This window comes from Pseudonaja textilis, chromosome 1 (assembly GCF_049901715.1).
Source record: "Pseudonaja textilis isolate UNSWEBS1 chromosome 1, rPseTex1.2, whole genome shotgun sequence".
Lineage (NCBI taxonomy): Eukaryota > Metazoa > Chordata > Lepidosauria > Squamata > Elapidae > Pseudonaja > Pseudonaja textilis.
This window is the reverse complement of record NC_141990.1, coordinates 33,347,635-33,364,887: the sequence shown is the minus strand read 5'-3', so window position 1 is coordinate 33,364,887 and position 17,253 is coordinate 33,347,635. Positions and strand designations below refer to the sequence as shown.

Genomic DNA, 17,253 nt, shown 5'->3' with positions numbered 1-17,253 from the left:
TAATCATTCCAAAATGATAAATATGTTTTAAAATGTTGAATATCAACAATATCTAGAGGGGAAGGAATTTTTCCAAGCCACAAGTGTTCTGTGTGTATTTAATGCCTTTTTAATGCAATTTACTATAAACGCTAATTGAGCTACCATTTTCAAAATTAAATTATATACAAGCCATTATTAAGAGAAAAGCACTGAAGAGCTTTAGAAAAAAGTAGTACATTTTGCCATTGTCCCTAAATTATAATCTGAAAACCACATTTCCACAATTCCACATAAATCTGAAAATTTGATTATTAAGCTGTGAGGAAAATTATAAAGCAATAAAATTGTATCAGAAAACCTCACTGCCTTAACACAAGCTAAATGGAGTGTAGTGTAAATGGACAAATGAGTGTGCCTGCATGTTACGTGTGAGAAGGTGGTTATACAACCATTTCAAATGGCTCTCTTGTTATGAAAGTCTTACAGAAGGCAATACGCTGAATATTATGGATTGGTTTCAATAGTGTGGCAGTTCATTAGACTTTCTTATTATCTTGTCTTATTTACCATTAAACTAAATTTCTCCAATCTTGACAGAATGGAAAACTCTGGCTGTATACAAGCCAGAAAGAACAGTGTGTAAAGAAGGGCACTTGAGGCAGAATTTTTCCATAAATTATGATAGATGAAATTTTGATAAACCCCAGAATCAGAGCGATATATGTGATAGAAGAATCACAAAGGCTTAACTGCATGGATTTTTTTTCTTAAACAGCTTTAACACATGGCTCGACATATTTCCTAGAAAAGAAGCAAAATATTAGATAATCATTTACCTTAAAGAGGCAAAACCTTCGTGGATTAAATTTATCTTTTCCTTTTCTGTCTTCTAAAGAAAGAAACTTGATTAACTGCTCAACAAAATTAGGATCAGAAAAGTGATCATAAATGACTTGCTCCGCCTGTAAAATAAAATAAAAAATAATTTAAACAGAACTAAAAATTGCTTACCATATGTACAGTATATTGGGAAAATACTGTACATATGGTTCCCCCTAATTAGATACTTTAATCTTTAGATCAGAAAACCTGAAAAATGTATAACTGATACATTCTTGCAAGAACAAACTGTTCTTTAATTGTCAGCCTTAGAACTCCTCATGCTATAATTTTCTATGATGGTGGTGGTGGTGGTGATGATGACGTAATCCTTTCAGGCTCCTGCGGGATTCTATGGAGCAGGTCTCTCCCCATCTTCTGATCTTGAACTACTTGAATTTTTCCTATGCTCTGCTGGTGTCAGCTTTGATGATGACCAATCACTGTGTTCTTTGGAAAGCTGGTTTCCTTTTATCACTAACTCTTCCAAATATAATTGCTTTCTCCAGTGACTTCCCCCACATGACATGGCCAAAATAAGTGAGACATAAAGTTTTGCAATTGTGAATAGGTTCTTGCTTTCTATAGAAAACTAAAATTGAATGAATACTTTTATATCTCTTCTTCCTACTTCCAATTCAAAGAATTTGTGACCTGAGAAGGGACTTATCAATGTGCTGCAGAATCAGTGTGACATGATAAATTAAAGGAAAGAATCCAGTCAAAAGCTTCCATATATAAATGGTAACAAGAACAATATCCGGAATTCAGGTAATTGAAAATCACCTATTTCAAAGAAATCACTGTTATGGTAAATGGACAAATGGTTTAGTATCATGCCAGTGCTGAATATATTTAACTCTCTCTTTTAAAAAAATCCAAACTAATTTCATTTTTCTAATATAGACTCCTGACACATGTATGCAAAACCACATGATTTCTCCAAACACTGTTACTTTTTAACTGCCTGTTCATTGTGTGAACAGATTCCAGGCAAACAGAAAATATCACTATATATGAGACAGAAAGGTGTAAAGAGTCAGGAGATAAATCTATGATGACTCACGTAAAAATTTCTTCATACTGTATTTTGATATAAGCACTAGGGCTGTATGATCCAAACACATAATTGATTCTATTAACATATTATTATATGCATTTGAATTTCAGTATTCTGGAATTCAGATAACTTTGAATAATTTAAGTTATTCTAAGGTTAATCACTGCTATAAAACGAAGGGGAAAAATATGCTGAAAGTGAAATATCAGACCAAGATAAATTGTGAGCACATTTTTAAAATATAACATCACCTCTGAAAGTTCCTTTCTACTCCTCCCAAGTTTTGGTTGCTCTTCTACAGAAGCATAGATTTCCATATTTCTAGAAATTGTAAGGGGAAAAAGTGAACTTCAAACAATATTGAATGGCAAAATAAAAAATACCACTTCCTGGTTCACTGTTTCAAAGTCACAATTTAGCAAGTGTAAATTCAGATTCACATCTTTCTAACCTTTATATTATCAAATATAGAAAGTCAAAAGGATTTAATATGTGGAAGAAATAAATGACTGCTCTAGCAAATCAAGCATAAGCAGGACAAGGTTTGCATCAGTAAGGCAACTTGAATGGAAGCTATGAAGTGACTCTACTGACTTTCATACTATAGAAGAGGGCAGAAGGACAGAAGCCAATACTTACCGAGGCCAAGTGTAGTATCCCCAATGTGTTTTTTCCACAAAACAGCAGGCCTCCCACTTTTGTTTAGTCTTTGGTAAATTAGCACTGTCATAATGCAGCCATTGGTTATCAGCTCTGTCACCTGCCTGGATATTAGAAGGCTGTGGGGATCCACCTGTTTGTGAAAGAGAAAAATGCTTTTCTTTTTAAATTTATCAATAGATGCTTGATATTCCTATTTTCACTCAGGACATATTGCTGCCCACAATTATTGCCAGCTGTCACTAATTCACACAATTCTGAATAATTATATTTTTTTAAAACCGACACCATGAAGCATCTGTTTCAAATAGCAACATAACTAGTACAGTCCCCAAGGAACTAAAATATGTTAACTAATATTCTTAAAACTAAAACAAGTACCACAATAAAACACCCATTAAAGTAGTCATTTTTCTACAAATTAGTTGCTTTAAACTAGATTGTTCATCCCTCCTTGATATAAGATAAACGCCTAGAAAACTGGGGAAGTTCAGATTTGGCAGGTAATCAGTAGGAAAAATTGTATTAGCCATTTCTATACTCCAGGATAACAATCAAAGAATGATTTCAATCATAAAAAGTTCTTAATTCTTATTTCCAGCAGCATTTTTTCTACAACTAAAATTATGAAAATACGTTATCAGTTCAGAAAACAGACTGCAGGATCGTGAAAGTAAGTTAACTGACAACCAGTGGATTAACCCTTTAACAAGTTTTTACAAACATCTGAATTGAAGATTCACACATAAATACTGAGGACTTTATAAGACTTGAGGAACAGGGGACCACAATAACTAACTTACAATCAAGCTTACAGCTGGCAAATTTAATTTAATATCTCCAATAGAAGAGAGCTGAGGGTGGAATTGTGGAGTCCTTGGTGCTCTCAAAGCTTGGCTTCTTGCTTGCAGATGTTTCATTGGCCAAGTAACATCATCAGTGCAAATAAGTGTGTGTTTTGCTTCCTGTTTATATACAGTAGAGTGCCCTGCCAATGTTAGTGGGGATGTGGTTTTCTCCTTGGTAGCTCCTTCATTAGGGTTTTGTTTTCTGCTTGTTTGTCTGATGCTAACCCTATTTATCTGGGTGTTAGCTGCTGGAGAGAATGTGTACTGGTCTTTTTGTTTCCTTTTTAACTTTTTTTATTGTCTTTTTTGAATTGTATGTAGATGTAGTTTATCTCTATTATGGGAGATCTGTCTGAATGCCAACTGCCCAGAAATTCTGTAGAATTTTTGGATTTGGCTTGGTCTAAGATGCTCAGTTTCCCAGTTGAAATTGTAGTTAAGTCTATCTGTGTGTTGTAAGCAAGTAGTTCTCATCACGTCTTCTAACTGGTAACTAACTGGACACCGTGCTAGATTTCTGCCAATCTGTCCTACATGGTGGCTGTTATAGTCCTTACATTATATGCTGCAGATTATATCTGCTTTTTTCTTCTTGAAGGAGGAGTTGACTGGTTTGTGTGCTATGATGGCACAATGTGGATGTAAATCTGCTGACTGTTTCTGATTTGGAATTGGATAAATTTGGAAAAAGATAACATTATTATACATCAAAAACATCTTAGAAACAACCAACATATTATTATAGCCGCACAGCATCACAGTAGCAGATGAACACCAATCCCAAAATGCTGTGAGGTGCCTGGAAACTTGGCATTCAGACAAATCAGCCATCAATAGGCACATAGAGATAAACCATAAAATGTCTGCAAACAAACAAACAATTCCACTATTTCTCTTCCCAATCAATAGAATATTTCCAAGATGCAGCACTTCGATATTTTAATGCCAATGGAAAATTTAATGTTATTAACTACGAAAATCAACTAAATTTGCAGTAGATATGGTGGTCAGTTAAAAACGAAATAACATAGTTGAAACATTAGGCAGAAGAAATTGATGGCAGATACAAAGACTGCAAGTTAACAGATGCTTAGCTCATATTTCCCTTAATATTAACTAACTTAAATTGTCATTACTGAAAGACAGTTGTTTTTCTTTAGTGCACTTACTGATTTGGAAAGGACAAATGAGCATCTTTTTGTGGGGCCTTTTCAGCTGCTTAAGGATGCCAGCCACAGCAGAGATTGCCATCTACACAGACAAATGAGAGTTAGCTCATTGTATTTTAAAACAAATGAAAGGAGAAACACAGATCCTGTTAAGATGGCACATTCTTCTCATAACGTTCCTCCTACATATAAAAACATTATGTGTAAGGTTCAAGTGTGTGTTGAAATAGTCAGCATATAAAATTAATTGGGTAGGGTTTTGTTTACTTCATTTAGGGTTTAATTAGGTTAGAACAACATAAAGATTTGGGTTTTCTAATCTCTACTGTGTTTATGTATAAGCATTTAGAATAGATCTTTATGGTCCTAAAAGTATTTCTAAATATGTGGAACAATATATTAAAAGTTTTTAAAAAGTTGTGTTAAGTATTAATAGATGGATTAAAAGCCTTTTAAGGAAGGGTTTTTAACTTGGTGGTAAAGCCTATTCACTGTATATATAGAAAGTTTCTGGATTAAGTAGTTGATAATAAACAAATCCCTTGCCTAAGACTGGAAAGCTAATGTCTATCAAAGATTGCAAACTATGTAGACAAACAGTTGGTTTTGTGCTTGTGTAGTACTTCACTGAAGACTTTCCCTGTGTGAATTGGGCAACTCTGCTAGCCTGCACATCTCTAGAAAAATCTACACATCTCAAGCAAACTCTACTTAAAAAGAAAATGGTAGTCTGGAAACACTGAAAAACCCATTCATAAGATGAAAAACAAATACTCTGTCATGTGAAGAAAGCACATATGAATCCACTCTAGGGAATGAATAATGGAATCAATATCCGCAAACATGTTTTACTATAATTAAACCAGTTAGCCTTTTACCTTGCGAACCACCAAGACATCATGATTTAGACATTCCACAAAAAATTTTATGGCTCTTACAGGTAGCACTCTGTCATCCCTTAAAAGTAGGGACAGGAAACCAATGCCAATGTGCTCAAACTTCCAAGGGCTGGAAGAAAGAAAAAGGATTCCCAATTATACAAAATAAAATCTGGAAGGCAGAACTCTTAAATTTTCACTGAATTTTCACTGAACTGGGTGGAGAATGGGATATCGTATGATCCTGGGATGAGCAACTCACTGCCTAGAAGGTGCCATAAACACCCAACATTCAGCAACAAAACAGCACCATGTTTGCAGCATCAAGGTTTTTGTTTCACTTTTGCTCTCAAAAGTGATCATAAGAAACAGAAGGGTTTCGGAACCAAATCATTTTCTTGACCATCTTTAACACTGCCATCTCTTCCAGCACAAAGCCATACTGCAGAAATCCAGCCATTTTGCAAAACAGAATATAAGCAGTATAATACAACTTATTTTGGGGGGCATGGCTGAGGCTTTAAAGATAAAGATGGTTTGTTTCCAAAGTGCTTTTTGCTTTTATTGTTATTAATAAGTTCTTTCTCCACAAAGCCTTTCAAAATTGGTTCTGTCCTTTCCAATGATGTCATCCCATCCCTGGAAAGCTTCTTGCAGTTACAAAGCTGAATGGTGACTAACAATTTCTCAATGGTTGCCAACTCACAGCCCAAATAAAAAAAACACCTGAACCACATTTTGAGAAAGATATACTCATACTCACAGATTTCTTTGATTCACACAATCTAGAAGCATATTTATCAAATTTTCATAATTTCTGAAAATGAAAAAGAACATTTATGTATTAGCATATCTCAGCAAAAGACAGGTTATCATCCATGGGCCACTGCATATAGAATGCAATTCTTTAAAGCAATCAGCAGTCAGGAAAAACTTCTCTAAAAATGCTATATATGGAGTCCTTCAAATGAACATCATTTGCTTGAAGAGGTTTATAATCATGTTGCATTTTAATAGTCATATTAGACCAAAAGGCAATAATCTGATTCAAAGTTTAAAAAGTCTTGATAGGCTTTGGTTTCAGGTATAAAAAATGAAAATGTTAAAGATTCACTTACTGAGAGGACTCAGCATTCCTTTCTTTCTGTCGCTGAATTCCTAGCTCAATCTCTTCTGAACTAAGGCTGGTACATTCACCATTTTCACCCACTGACTTCTGCATGAGAACTGCAACTTTAATACATGTCTCTGGGACCTAGAGAAGTAGGGAGACATAAGAAAGATTCTGATACAACAAGTGATTATTCCCAGGGAACAATATAAAACAGTATCCCAAAGATGTATTCACTGTTTTTACTTTCAATATTCTAGAACATAGACGCAGTCAAAAGTATTAATACACTTCCATTTCCCCAATCCCAATTTGCCAACTGATTGTGGATCGGAATGAAAAAACTGAAGCAAAATGTCTGTTTGAGAAAGCACCAAAATCCAATTAATGTATTTTAACTGCTAAGGGTTACCTATAATTATGCCCGTGCCATTTTCATTTGTTCTATTATTTACAAAAATAAAAGCAAATATAAACAAGCAAAGCAAAATGCTTACTCTATGAATTATAGAGTACAAAATTGTGGATGCCATTTCCATGTGTCAGTTTCAACTTACTTCACAGCAAATTGGGATTCTTTGGAAAAAAGTATAGGCAGTCCACAACTTATGACCACAATGGAGCCTATCAATTACATTTGGAGTAGAGGTTTTTTGGAGTGGTCATTAAGCAAACCCATTGTTTGCTATGGGTGGCTTTGCTGAAAACCAGAAGTAAACGTTGGAAAAAACATTATAAATTGTGGTCATATGATAATGAGCCATGGCCAGTTGCAAAATGTCCAAAATTATTGACTGTGGGAGTCACTGTTGGAACTTTGGAACCAGGTTATAAGTACCTTTAGGGGGGTCCATCACAACTTCCAACAGTCGCTAAGTGATCGGTCATAAGTTGAGAACTACTTTGGAGGGATATCAATACTTCTTGTCACATCTATATTTGGTTGTGGAATTCAGAAAGGATGCAAGATGGATGAGGCCAGAGCAGATAATTTATGAAAGGTAACTGCTATTTTGTTTTTCTTTTAACAACTTTGTAATCCCTTACATCAGGGTGGAGTCAGTGAGACTGAACTTTCACTGGCCAGATGCCCTTGATGTCTACACAGAGCTCACAGCAGATATTTTCTCTTTGCTCCCAGAAACATCTGCCGCTACCTAGGATAGAGCTCACAGCCTCCTGATTGTGAAGCAAAAGTTCCACCTCTAGGCCACCATGAAGCTCGATGAAAGATAACTGCTATTGATACTACCATATAGTTTTAAACTTGTATTATTTCCAAGTATGCAGAAATTACTGTATCCTACTTCTTTATTATACTGAAATTTTTGCATTCCAGTTTATAATCAGATTGCCAAGTGTTCATGTAAGAACTAATATAACCCTCCTATTACTCCAAACTCACTGGGACTGGCATCTACTTCCCCACTTTCTGTACAAGACATATAGACTTAGTCTAGATCCCCATCTAGATTACCATCAAAATTTAGGCAACGTATCTATCCATGCCAGAGCACACCAAACCCACCAAATCAAACTGGCTGGACAGATACTAACAGGAGACACATAGTCCCTAAGTAACCAGGCTTCATTCCTAAACAATTGCAAGTGAAGTAATTATTTCACACTTACAGTAAAATCCAGTCCTATTGTTTCATACTGCCGATGGATTTTCTCTGCAAGGTCATCAAAGAGTCTAACTATGGAAGGCTTTTCCAGAGACATTGCTTTGCTAAGTCCAGAAGAGACAATTGCAGGCCAAGTTTGGACAATACAGTCCCAATCATGAAGATTTGCCAGACATACTCCACTATGATTTCCAAGAAGGCAATACAAGGCACCCTATGGAAAAGAAATTTTAGACAGAATTATTGACATACAGTTGGTATTCTTCTCCAATTGCAGTAGCCTATTATCTCTTTGTTTATAATAATAGTTTGTGAAACATAAAATCAAGTGATTTCTACAATGTTTCTACAGTAGAACCACTGATAAGAGTCTACTCAGGATTGACTACATCCTGATGTCTGCAACTTAAGGGTTTCACATACCATCTTAAAATCAACCCATCAGAAAACCATTTCCAACAATACTATATACAAAGGTTGCAAAAATGCTGTTGAATCTGTCGCAGCTGGGTTTATTTGCCACCCGATTTTTGAATCGTAACCCAATTCAAAAATCGGGTGGATTTTTTGGTCGGAACCCAATTTGATCATAAACAAAAATATTCGCAACCCAAAGTAAAAAATAAACATATAAAATCTAAGTTACTACATTGTTTAGTAATCAAGCATGTCATCCTACTGACTTAATACCTAATATCTAACAACAAAAGCAGATCTATTTTATTGTATTTTAGAACAGGGATTGTCAATACTTGTATGTGCCAGAATTTTCATTAGCTCCAGCAACAGTGTCTGCTACTTCTCTCTCCCAAACAGTATGTTTCTTTTTAACTGCTAAAATCTCACATATTGCCAGTTTTTAAAAGATCAGAATAATCTTGTAAGATCTCACAGATTGTTATGAAGATAATGATGTGTTTCAGGCACAGGGATCAGTTTGTTTGATTTTCAGCAGATTGAGGTTTTTCACCATGATTGTCATTATATGTATTCTGGTTTATGTACTAGTATTATGGTTTAAAATATTGTTAGTCTGCCAGATTCCAGGAGTTAAGATGGATGCCACATGAGTCACATTAGCAAATAACATGATGATAACTGAAAGCCAAAAAAGCTTATTTTGCTTCATAAAGCTGTCCAGGGTTTCAATTGCAAATATGTCAATAAAAATAAATCACCTGATTGCCAAAACTGTACTAAAAGTACTATTAAAATTTAAAAATATTTTTTAAAAACTCATCAGAAGAATTGAGAAGGAAACAAGTCTTAGATATACTAATCTTAATATTTGTTTTTCGTATAATCATCATCCTGTTATTTACATAATATATAACATTCAAAATTGCATTTTAATCAGCTTATTTAAGTTAACATGTCCTGAATCAGCAGAGGTAACATCTCACCAAACAGACAACTGCAGATGTCATTGGAAGGGGAAGCCAATTTATTCTGGAGCTCTAAAAGATGGCAAAAATAGTCTCTATGGCTGGAGATTATATCTGCCCCATCAATGGCACTGACAGAACCTGCTGTAAAGAAAATTAATAAATTCCTCACTTTAAATTGTTGCTGGGTGACACTGTACCCATCTGGCCTCAAAAACTCCAAAACCAAAGGAATGATGTCTCTGCAACAGAAGTTGTAAGTCCCCAAGGCTGTGAAGAATGCTTGTTGAGCTTTGTTCCTGACCTAGGCAAAAACACCATAGCAATGTGTACAAAAGTTAAACAAAGGACAAATAAGCTTTACTTTATATAGTGATTGGTTCTGAACAGTGTTACAATCTAAAAAAGCACCTATGTACTATATATTATTCTGTTGTAAGGCATTGAAACAACTTTTGTGAAATAAGTTAAAAAATTAAAAATCTTGTTCTGCATCTGTTTGTTTGTTTTTACTGATTCTTAGTATTAGAAGGAATACATTCTGCATGGAATTCAATTTTGAGGCAATTTTGTAATTTAGACAAATAATCTGGACAGACCTTAAGAATTTTATTGGCTTGCTTCAGTGAGTAGAAACCCACCATGGATGAGTACAAAATAAATTTTAAAAAATGTGTGTTGTTGGTACAGATTACAGCTGCATTAATTGGTCCACCTAGTTTTCTGAACTATTCAATTCAGTATAGTCTTATCTCCTCAGAGATAAGTGGTGCAGTGTTTAGAATGCAGTATTGCAGACTAACTCTGCCCATAGTATAGAGTTCGATTCTAGCAGGGCTCAAGGAGAACTCAGCCTTCCATCCTTTGGAGGTCAATACAATGAGGACCCAGATTGTTGGGGGCAATGTGCTGACATTGTAAACAGCTCAGAGAGCGCTGTAAAGCACTATGGGGCAGTATATAAGTCTAAGGGCTGTTGCTATTACAGTTAACCCCTCTAGGCACTCACCGAGTGGCAGTTAGAAGTAACTGCTGCAATTAGCTCAAAGTAATTACATGGGCAGGATATCATGAGGCACTATGGCACAACCAAATGCTATTCAGGAAGTTAACAAGGTCTCAAAATAAAGATATACAGGCAGTCCTCAACTTAAAACAATTGAGCCCCAAATTTCTGTTGTTAAATGAAATTTTGTTAAGTGAATTTTTTCCTCACTTTACAACCTTTATCTTGCTACCTTTGTTAAGTGAATCACTGCAGTTAAGTTACTTTGAACAGTCACTAAAAGAACTGTTGTTGTTTATCTGTACAGGATAACATCCCAAAGATTAAATCTGACACAGAAAAGTTCTCAGAAATTCAAATGAACTATGGAATAGCTCTCCATTTCTTGCAAAAAGCTATTTCAAAATTCCTGCCATTAATATTCTGCTTGTATAAAATGAAAGGGGGGCATAGGTCTTACCTGACCATATGAACTTGTAGATAAACGAAGAAGGTCCCTGATCAAGTCCTGATGTACTTTTTTATATTCACAGCCTTCAACAGTGAGTGTTCTTAGCTAAAGAAAAAGGAACAAATTAGATTTTTTTTAAATTTTATAAATGAAAGTTGTAGATACTACAGATTCAAAGGCAGCCCACATACAGTGGTTAAAAAAAACCCATATATTTACCTCATGCTGTAACATGACTCTGTCAATGAGCAGTGCTCTAATATGCTGTTTCTTGCCTTGAAGCTGCAAATAGGCAAATCAATTATTTACATGTGGAAAAATTTTATTCAGTGCTACCTGTGATTTCTTTTTTTAAATTTCATTAACTATGAACATTAATTCCCCCTAGATTCCTTAAAGTCTTAATTGTGTAAATAAATTATTTATAGTAAATACTAACCCTATTCTCCATTGATTTCTTCACCAAGTTAAAACTTTTCCACCGTGAATCAAACTCATGCTTATGTGAACCTTGGAAATGTAAGAGGTCCCCAATGATCTGTAGAACAAAAATTTGAGTTTATATAGAAAAAGCCATCCATCCAAGTTAATGTTTTAGAAATCACACTAGAAATGGCAACTGTACCTTAATGATTAGGAACAAAGACTTAGTATCATCCTCCGAGTTGTCAAGTACAAAGTCTATTACAGTAAAGAAAAAATAATTAAACAAAGCAATATAAATTAATTGTTCATAGTTACAACACTCTTGTCATATTGATGGCAAGCTACCAAGGAACAACAATACAATTGCCTACTGTTTTTAGCAGGAAAAAAATCATCCTTCACTCACCACATTAAAAAAAATCTAGTTCCCCAATCCAAAAAGGAAAGAGACTCTAGAAAGCTCCATCCATTGTCCCACATTCCACCCTGCCAATTGTGACCTGAGATCTATTTAAAAAAAAAACCTACTGAATCTCAAGCCATCACAACAAAACACCCTTCATTCACTTAAACTGAAGAAGAAAGGACTTTGCTTCATATCTGATTTACCATCTGGATTTTTATTGAACTACTGTACAAATTCAGTGAAAATGAGAGAACGGAATAACTAAAAGCACACTTACGTAGGAGTTTCCTTGTCACTTTGCAGATTCTTTCCCTGTAATTCTCTTTCGACAAATCTAAACAAGTAAGATCATTCATTATCTACAAAGTTTATAAATTACAATGTGTAGCAAGGACATGTCAAAGGGGGCAGAAACATAAAAATAAAAAACAAAGGAATAGTTTTTTTCCCCAGCAAAGCTGTGCAAGTTGTGAAAAAGATTTATATGGACTATACACATATATAATTGCATACTTACCAAATGTATGTACCCATAAGGCTTGTATACAACCCAAAACATCCTTGTTTATTTCTGAGATAAATTTGAGGGTTGTGTCCAGTATCTTAGCTTGTTCTTATCTCTTTGTCCAGAGGAATGCTACTCTAGTTCCTCCTTCAAGTCCTAGTATTTTTCCAAATTATCATTATCGTTCCTCCTGATGTTTCAATCGCTGAGCACTATTAGAGCTATCACTACTGCTGTCCTTGCCTATGACTATGAAGTCTGGTTGACTGGCTAGTATCTGCCTGTCTGTTTGGATCAGGAAGCCCCACAGGATTTTAACCTTCTTATTCTCCACAACCTTCTGTGGAATCTTCCATCAGGGTCTAGCCCATATACTTTACATATGTTCCTGTACACAATGCCAGCTACTTGGATGTTCTGTTCAGTATTCTCTTCCTGCCTGCATCTTTCACCTTAGCACTACATGTTCTACTTTCTCTGAGGCCTCTCTGCACAGTCTGCACTTTGGGTCCTGCTTAATATGATAAGACTCCTGCTTCTATGGATCTAGTGCTTAGTGCTCGTTTTTGTGCAGCCATGATAATTGCCACAGTATTGTCTTTTAGGTCAGCCCTTTTCAGTCACTGGTAGTATTTCCCAATGCACGTCACCTCAGCTATCGGTCAGTGGTACACCCTGTGCACAGTATTATCTTGCCATGGCACTTCCTCTGCTTGATTTTTCTCCTATGTTTGCTGCTGCTGCCTCAGGCATTCTCTCAATAGCTTATCTTTAGGTACCATTTTACTGATATACCCCTAGATGCTCAGTGTTTTGTCCAGGGCAGGGGTTTTGATATTCACAGAACCCGGTCCAGCCCCTTCACATTGTAAGGAGCTTCTTCATATTGACAACTTTAATGTCCTTCTTTGGCCAGCTCATATACAGTATATCTTTTCCATATTTAATCTTTAGCTTTTATTGATATTATTGTAATGAATTTGATTGTTTTGTTGTTAACCGTCCAGAGTTATTGAGTCTGGCATACAATATTAAACTCAATGAAATTATTAAATTATTATCATTTTTCTATAAGATTCACAGAAAAAAACATAAAATAAGAAGTTAATAACTTTCTTTCAATAAGAGATCAATGAAGTCATGAATTAAATTTTCTCCAACATTTATGCAATGGCATTAACTTACCATATTCAACACCTGTAAAAAGTTTGATCTCTTCCAATGACACTAGACTTGGAACCCTGCATGATATATAACACATACATATTCTTTAAAGAGAACTCTTGATGCAGTGAATTTAATTTCATAAAACAGCAATTACTGTTACAATTCCTAAAGATTAAGAGTTATAATTTTATATCTTTTAATTTCTATTTTTTCTACGTTTTGAAGGAAAATGAAGACAAAATTTCAATAATAGTGAAGCTATATAACTTCTTGATTACTACTGTACTTAGGATTGCATTTGTATAAGTGCTAAAAGCTAGTGATGTTGTGTGGGCTTTAAAACTATAAGCAGGACTGGACTTGACTAGTATTTGGATGAGAGACCATCTGGGAATTTCAAGGTCACTGGAAAGGATTGAAGAGTTAAAAAAATCATCTAATTTATGATATATTTTTATTATGTACAATATCAGATGGATAATTCTCAATGCATATTTTAAGAAACCTTTCTAAGTGAGGCACAAAACAATCTCTGATGTTTTAATCTAGATGATTCCATTTATCATCTTCAAAAAAAAAACAAATTTTACTTACATGTGAGCCACTTTTTCTCCTTTCAGAGGTGGCAGCATGTTTCCCGATCCAATAAGGCAATTGTGTACTATAGTAAGACACTGCTGAACATCATCTCTGAAAATAAATGTTAAATAGGTGAAATATTTTTCACTATACTAAAAAGCACTCAAAAGAACTTTGAGACCTGACTTCTACAATTTTACTTACATGAAAATCCTATTAAATAGTCATGCTGAATTATTTTATCTGAAGCAAGCCACTATTTCAAAGGCCAAATCATTAAATAGTCACATAATGCATTTGCCAGCAATCTATAATTCAACAATCAAACCTATTTGATGGATCGATTGGACAGGGATAATAAACATCTGTCTGCCTATATTATATGCTATCATCCTGAGCATCGTATATTTTTTTCCTGCTTGAGCAGGGAGTTGGACTAGATGATCTCGAAGGTCCCCTTGCTATTCTGTTAAAACTGACATCTATAAAGATTAAAAAATAATAAAAATTACAATATAAAATTTAAAATATATTATATAAACACTGGGAACATTAGAGAGATATTCCAAAGACATAGGAGGAAACAATAATAAATCCCTGGAATAGCAAGTTTTAATGGCCTTCCTAAAAAGCAACAGAGTGAGAATAATTTGGATTTCCAGGCAAATGCTCTTCAGCAGAAGGGTAGCAATTCAGAGTTTTATTTCCATGATCCCTGTTGATAACATTAGCTGGGAAAAGGGATATGGAGAGACCGTGCACTATCATATCTAACTGGAAAGGCAAAAACAATTGGGAAGAGGCACCCCCATATATACTCAGGTTCTGACTGTATGTTCATTTCTGACCTCATCCAATGACTTCAGTAAATATTAAATTCAAGTGGAGGAAAGACTGAGTCTTGTGGTGTCATAAAATGGAACATAAGACACAATAGCACCCCTAAAGCACCACGGTTGTTAAGTAAATCTAGCTTCCCCTTGACTTTGCTTATCAGAAGGTTGCAAAAGGTGATCACATTGCTTCTGATGCTGCTTTCGTCATAAATATGAGTCAGTTGCCAAGTGTCTGAATTTTGATGATGTGACCATGGGGATTGTTGCAATGGTCATGGGAAAAATAAGTCATTTTTTTTTAGTGCCATTGTAACTTCAAATGGTCACTAAATGAACAGGTGAGGATTAAGGTATTTTTCCAGGTTCTATGTTCCACCACATTCCCAAAAAACTTTCCTCAAAAGGGAAGATGGTTGAGGATTGGCCAATAATTATCCACAATTTCTGGGGCAAGAAGTAGTTTTCTGAAAAGGGGCTATAGCACCATGTATTTCAAGTCAGTAGGGATCAATCTGTGTCTCAAGAATATATATAATAGGACCCTGACTCAAATTCTAGCACCTTCCTGGAAGTTTTCACCAACCAGGAATGGCATGGATCTGCAGCTCAACCTCAAAAAGAATCATGTCCACTTCTTCGAACTCATCCCAGATAACTTTGTAAAACATATTTAGCCATGTCATCAGGTTCAGCAATAGCATAGCATACTGCTTTGCAGTGCTTTACAGCCCTCTCTAAGCAGTTTACAGAGTCAGCCTATAGCTCCCAACAATCTGGGTCCTCATTTTGCCACCTCAGAAGGATGGAAGGCTGAGTCAACCTTGAGCCTGGTGAGATTCAAACTGCCAAATTGCAGGCAGCCGGTAATCAGCAGAAGTAGCTGACTATTGCATTCTAACCACTGCATCACCACAGCTCAATCCTTCAGATGCCTGCAAAAATACTCATAATAACCAAAGAAATATTATTCAACCTCATCTCTTACTGGTTGTAAGTTTCCACTGTAACTTTCAAACAGTCACTGAACAAATAACCTTAATCAAGGATTAACTGAATGAAAACTACACTATCTTATATATTAGCTATTATTTATATTATTAAACATATTCCTATGCAACCACAATCAAAGTGAGTCTCAGCAGCTTATACCAAATATGTGTTTTAACTTCTTCTGTTTACGTTGTTGTGGCTTTATTGTTAGCTACCTATTATTGAGTAGCATCTACGGTATATCAGAAAGTAAACATAAAAACATGAAATAAAGCAAACCTTTCTGACAAAGCGTTTTTGATATAGAGATATTCTAAATAAATAAATAAACTGATATGTAATGTATCCCTGATTCCTATACTAAGTAAATCTCATTAGTTTATTCAGGAATTTAGTTATATTCATTTACTTAAATTTGAAAAAACAATTTAGTCAGTAATGAATCTGTCTAACCTGGACATTTCAAGGCTTCCATCTGAATACCGCTCCAGTTTGTTAATCTCTGGCTGGAGAAAAGTATCCAACAATTCAAAAGAAAAATCAACTTCTTCAGCTGAAGGAACATGCCACTGAATGTCAAGTTTCTGTAGATTACCAGGTTTACCCCAGTCCTGTAAAAATAACACAAGGGTGTACATTTTGCCTTTAGCAAAATTAGAAAATAATTATGTCACAACATTTAACAAGGAATTTTTTCTTATTTCAGTTAAAAGGATCTTAAACACTTGACTTGGTAAGAAATGAATTAAAAGAATATATTCAATTAACAGTAACCTATTCAGGTCACCAGTTTTTTTTAAAAAAGCTAAATTTATGGTTGTTGTTTTAACAAACTACATTTCTTTTTTCCAATTTAATTTAGGTCGCAAATGTTATAGTATTAAAAGCAAAACATGATTTTATAAAATCAAACCATGTTTAAGTAAACCTAGAGAAGTTCCAATGATATAATTATACAAAGGATAGAGTTTCATGACAGAGAGACCCCCTTAAAAAACCCTCTTCAAATTCATTAAGCAAAAGAAGGCACATGAACTCAGATGGAGTGGGTGGAGAATCATGTGTTGAACACACTGGCTGCATTCCGTTCATTGCTTTTGAGGTCAAGACCAGCACTTTCAGTTGTGCTTGGCACCATAATCAGAACAACATAGTTCTTAAGCATGCTACACAAAAGGTAAATAAATAAATAAATAAATAAATAGCAACTATAAAACTTGATAGATGCTATCATGTACTAATTTCAAGGAGTTTATCCAAAATGATATGCAAATAAAAATCTTAAGT

The 17,253-nt window shown here is 34.9% G+C and overlaps 1 protein-coding gene across 4 annotated transcripts in view; it reads right to left on the bottom strand.

The window, feature by feature from the left end:
- Positions 1-17,253, bottom strand: part of PSME4 (proteasome activator subunit 4) — a 93,861-nt gene that overhangs the window by 24,867 nt on the left and 51,741 nt on the right. For all 4 annotated transcript variants that reach the window (XM_087930605.1, XM_087930600.1, XM_087930615.1 and 1 more), the window contains 17 exons: positions 16,420-16,577; positions 14,156-14,251; positions 13,580-13,635; positions 12,167-12,223; positions 11,683-11,738; positions 11,497-11,595; positions 11,277-11,339; positions 11,067-11,162; positions 9,773-9,904; positions 8,220-8,429; positions 6,595-6,731; positions 6,240-6,293; positions 5,477-5,606; positions 4,599-4,680; positions 2,561-2,714; positions 2,173-2,242; positions 819-944 (listed from right to left, as the gene is read on the bottom strand). In XM_087930605.1, the coding sequence (XP_087786731.1) occupies positions 819-944; positions 2,173-2,242; positions 2,561-2,714; positions 4,599-4,680; positions 5,477-5,606; positions 6,240-6,293; positions 6,595-6,731; positions 8,220-8,429; positions 9,773-9,904; positions 11,067-11,162; positions 11,277-11,339; positions 11,497-11,595; positions 11,683-11,738; positions 12,167-12,223; positions 13,580-13,635; positions 14,156-14,251; positions 16,420-16,577 (1,776 nt within the window). The remainder of the gene's footprint in view (positions 1-818; positions 945-2,172; positions 2,243-2,560; positions 2,715-4,598; positions 4,681-5,476; positions 5,607-6,239; positions 6,294-6,594; positions 6,732-8,219; positions 8,430-9,772; positions 9,905-11,066; positions 11,163-11,276; positions 11,340-11,496; positions 11,596-11,682; positions 11,739-12,166; positions 12,224-13,579; positions 13,636-14,155; positions 14,252-16,419; positions 16,578-17,253) is intronic.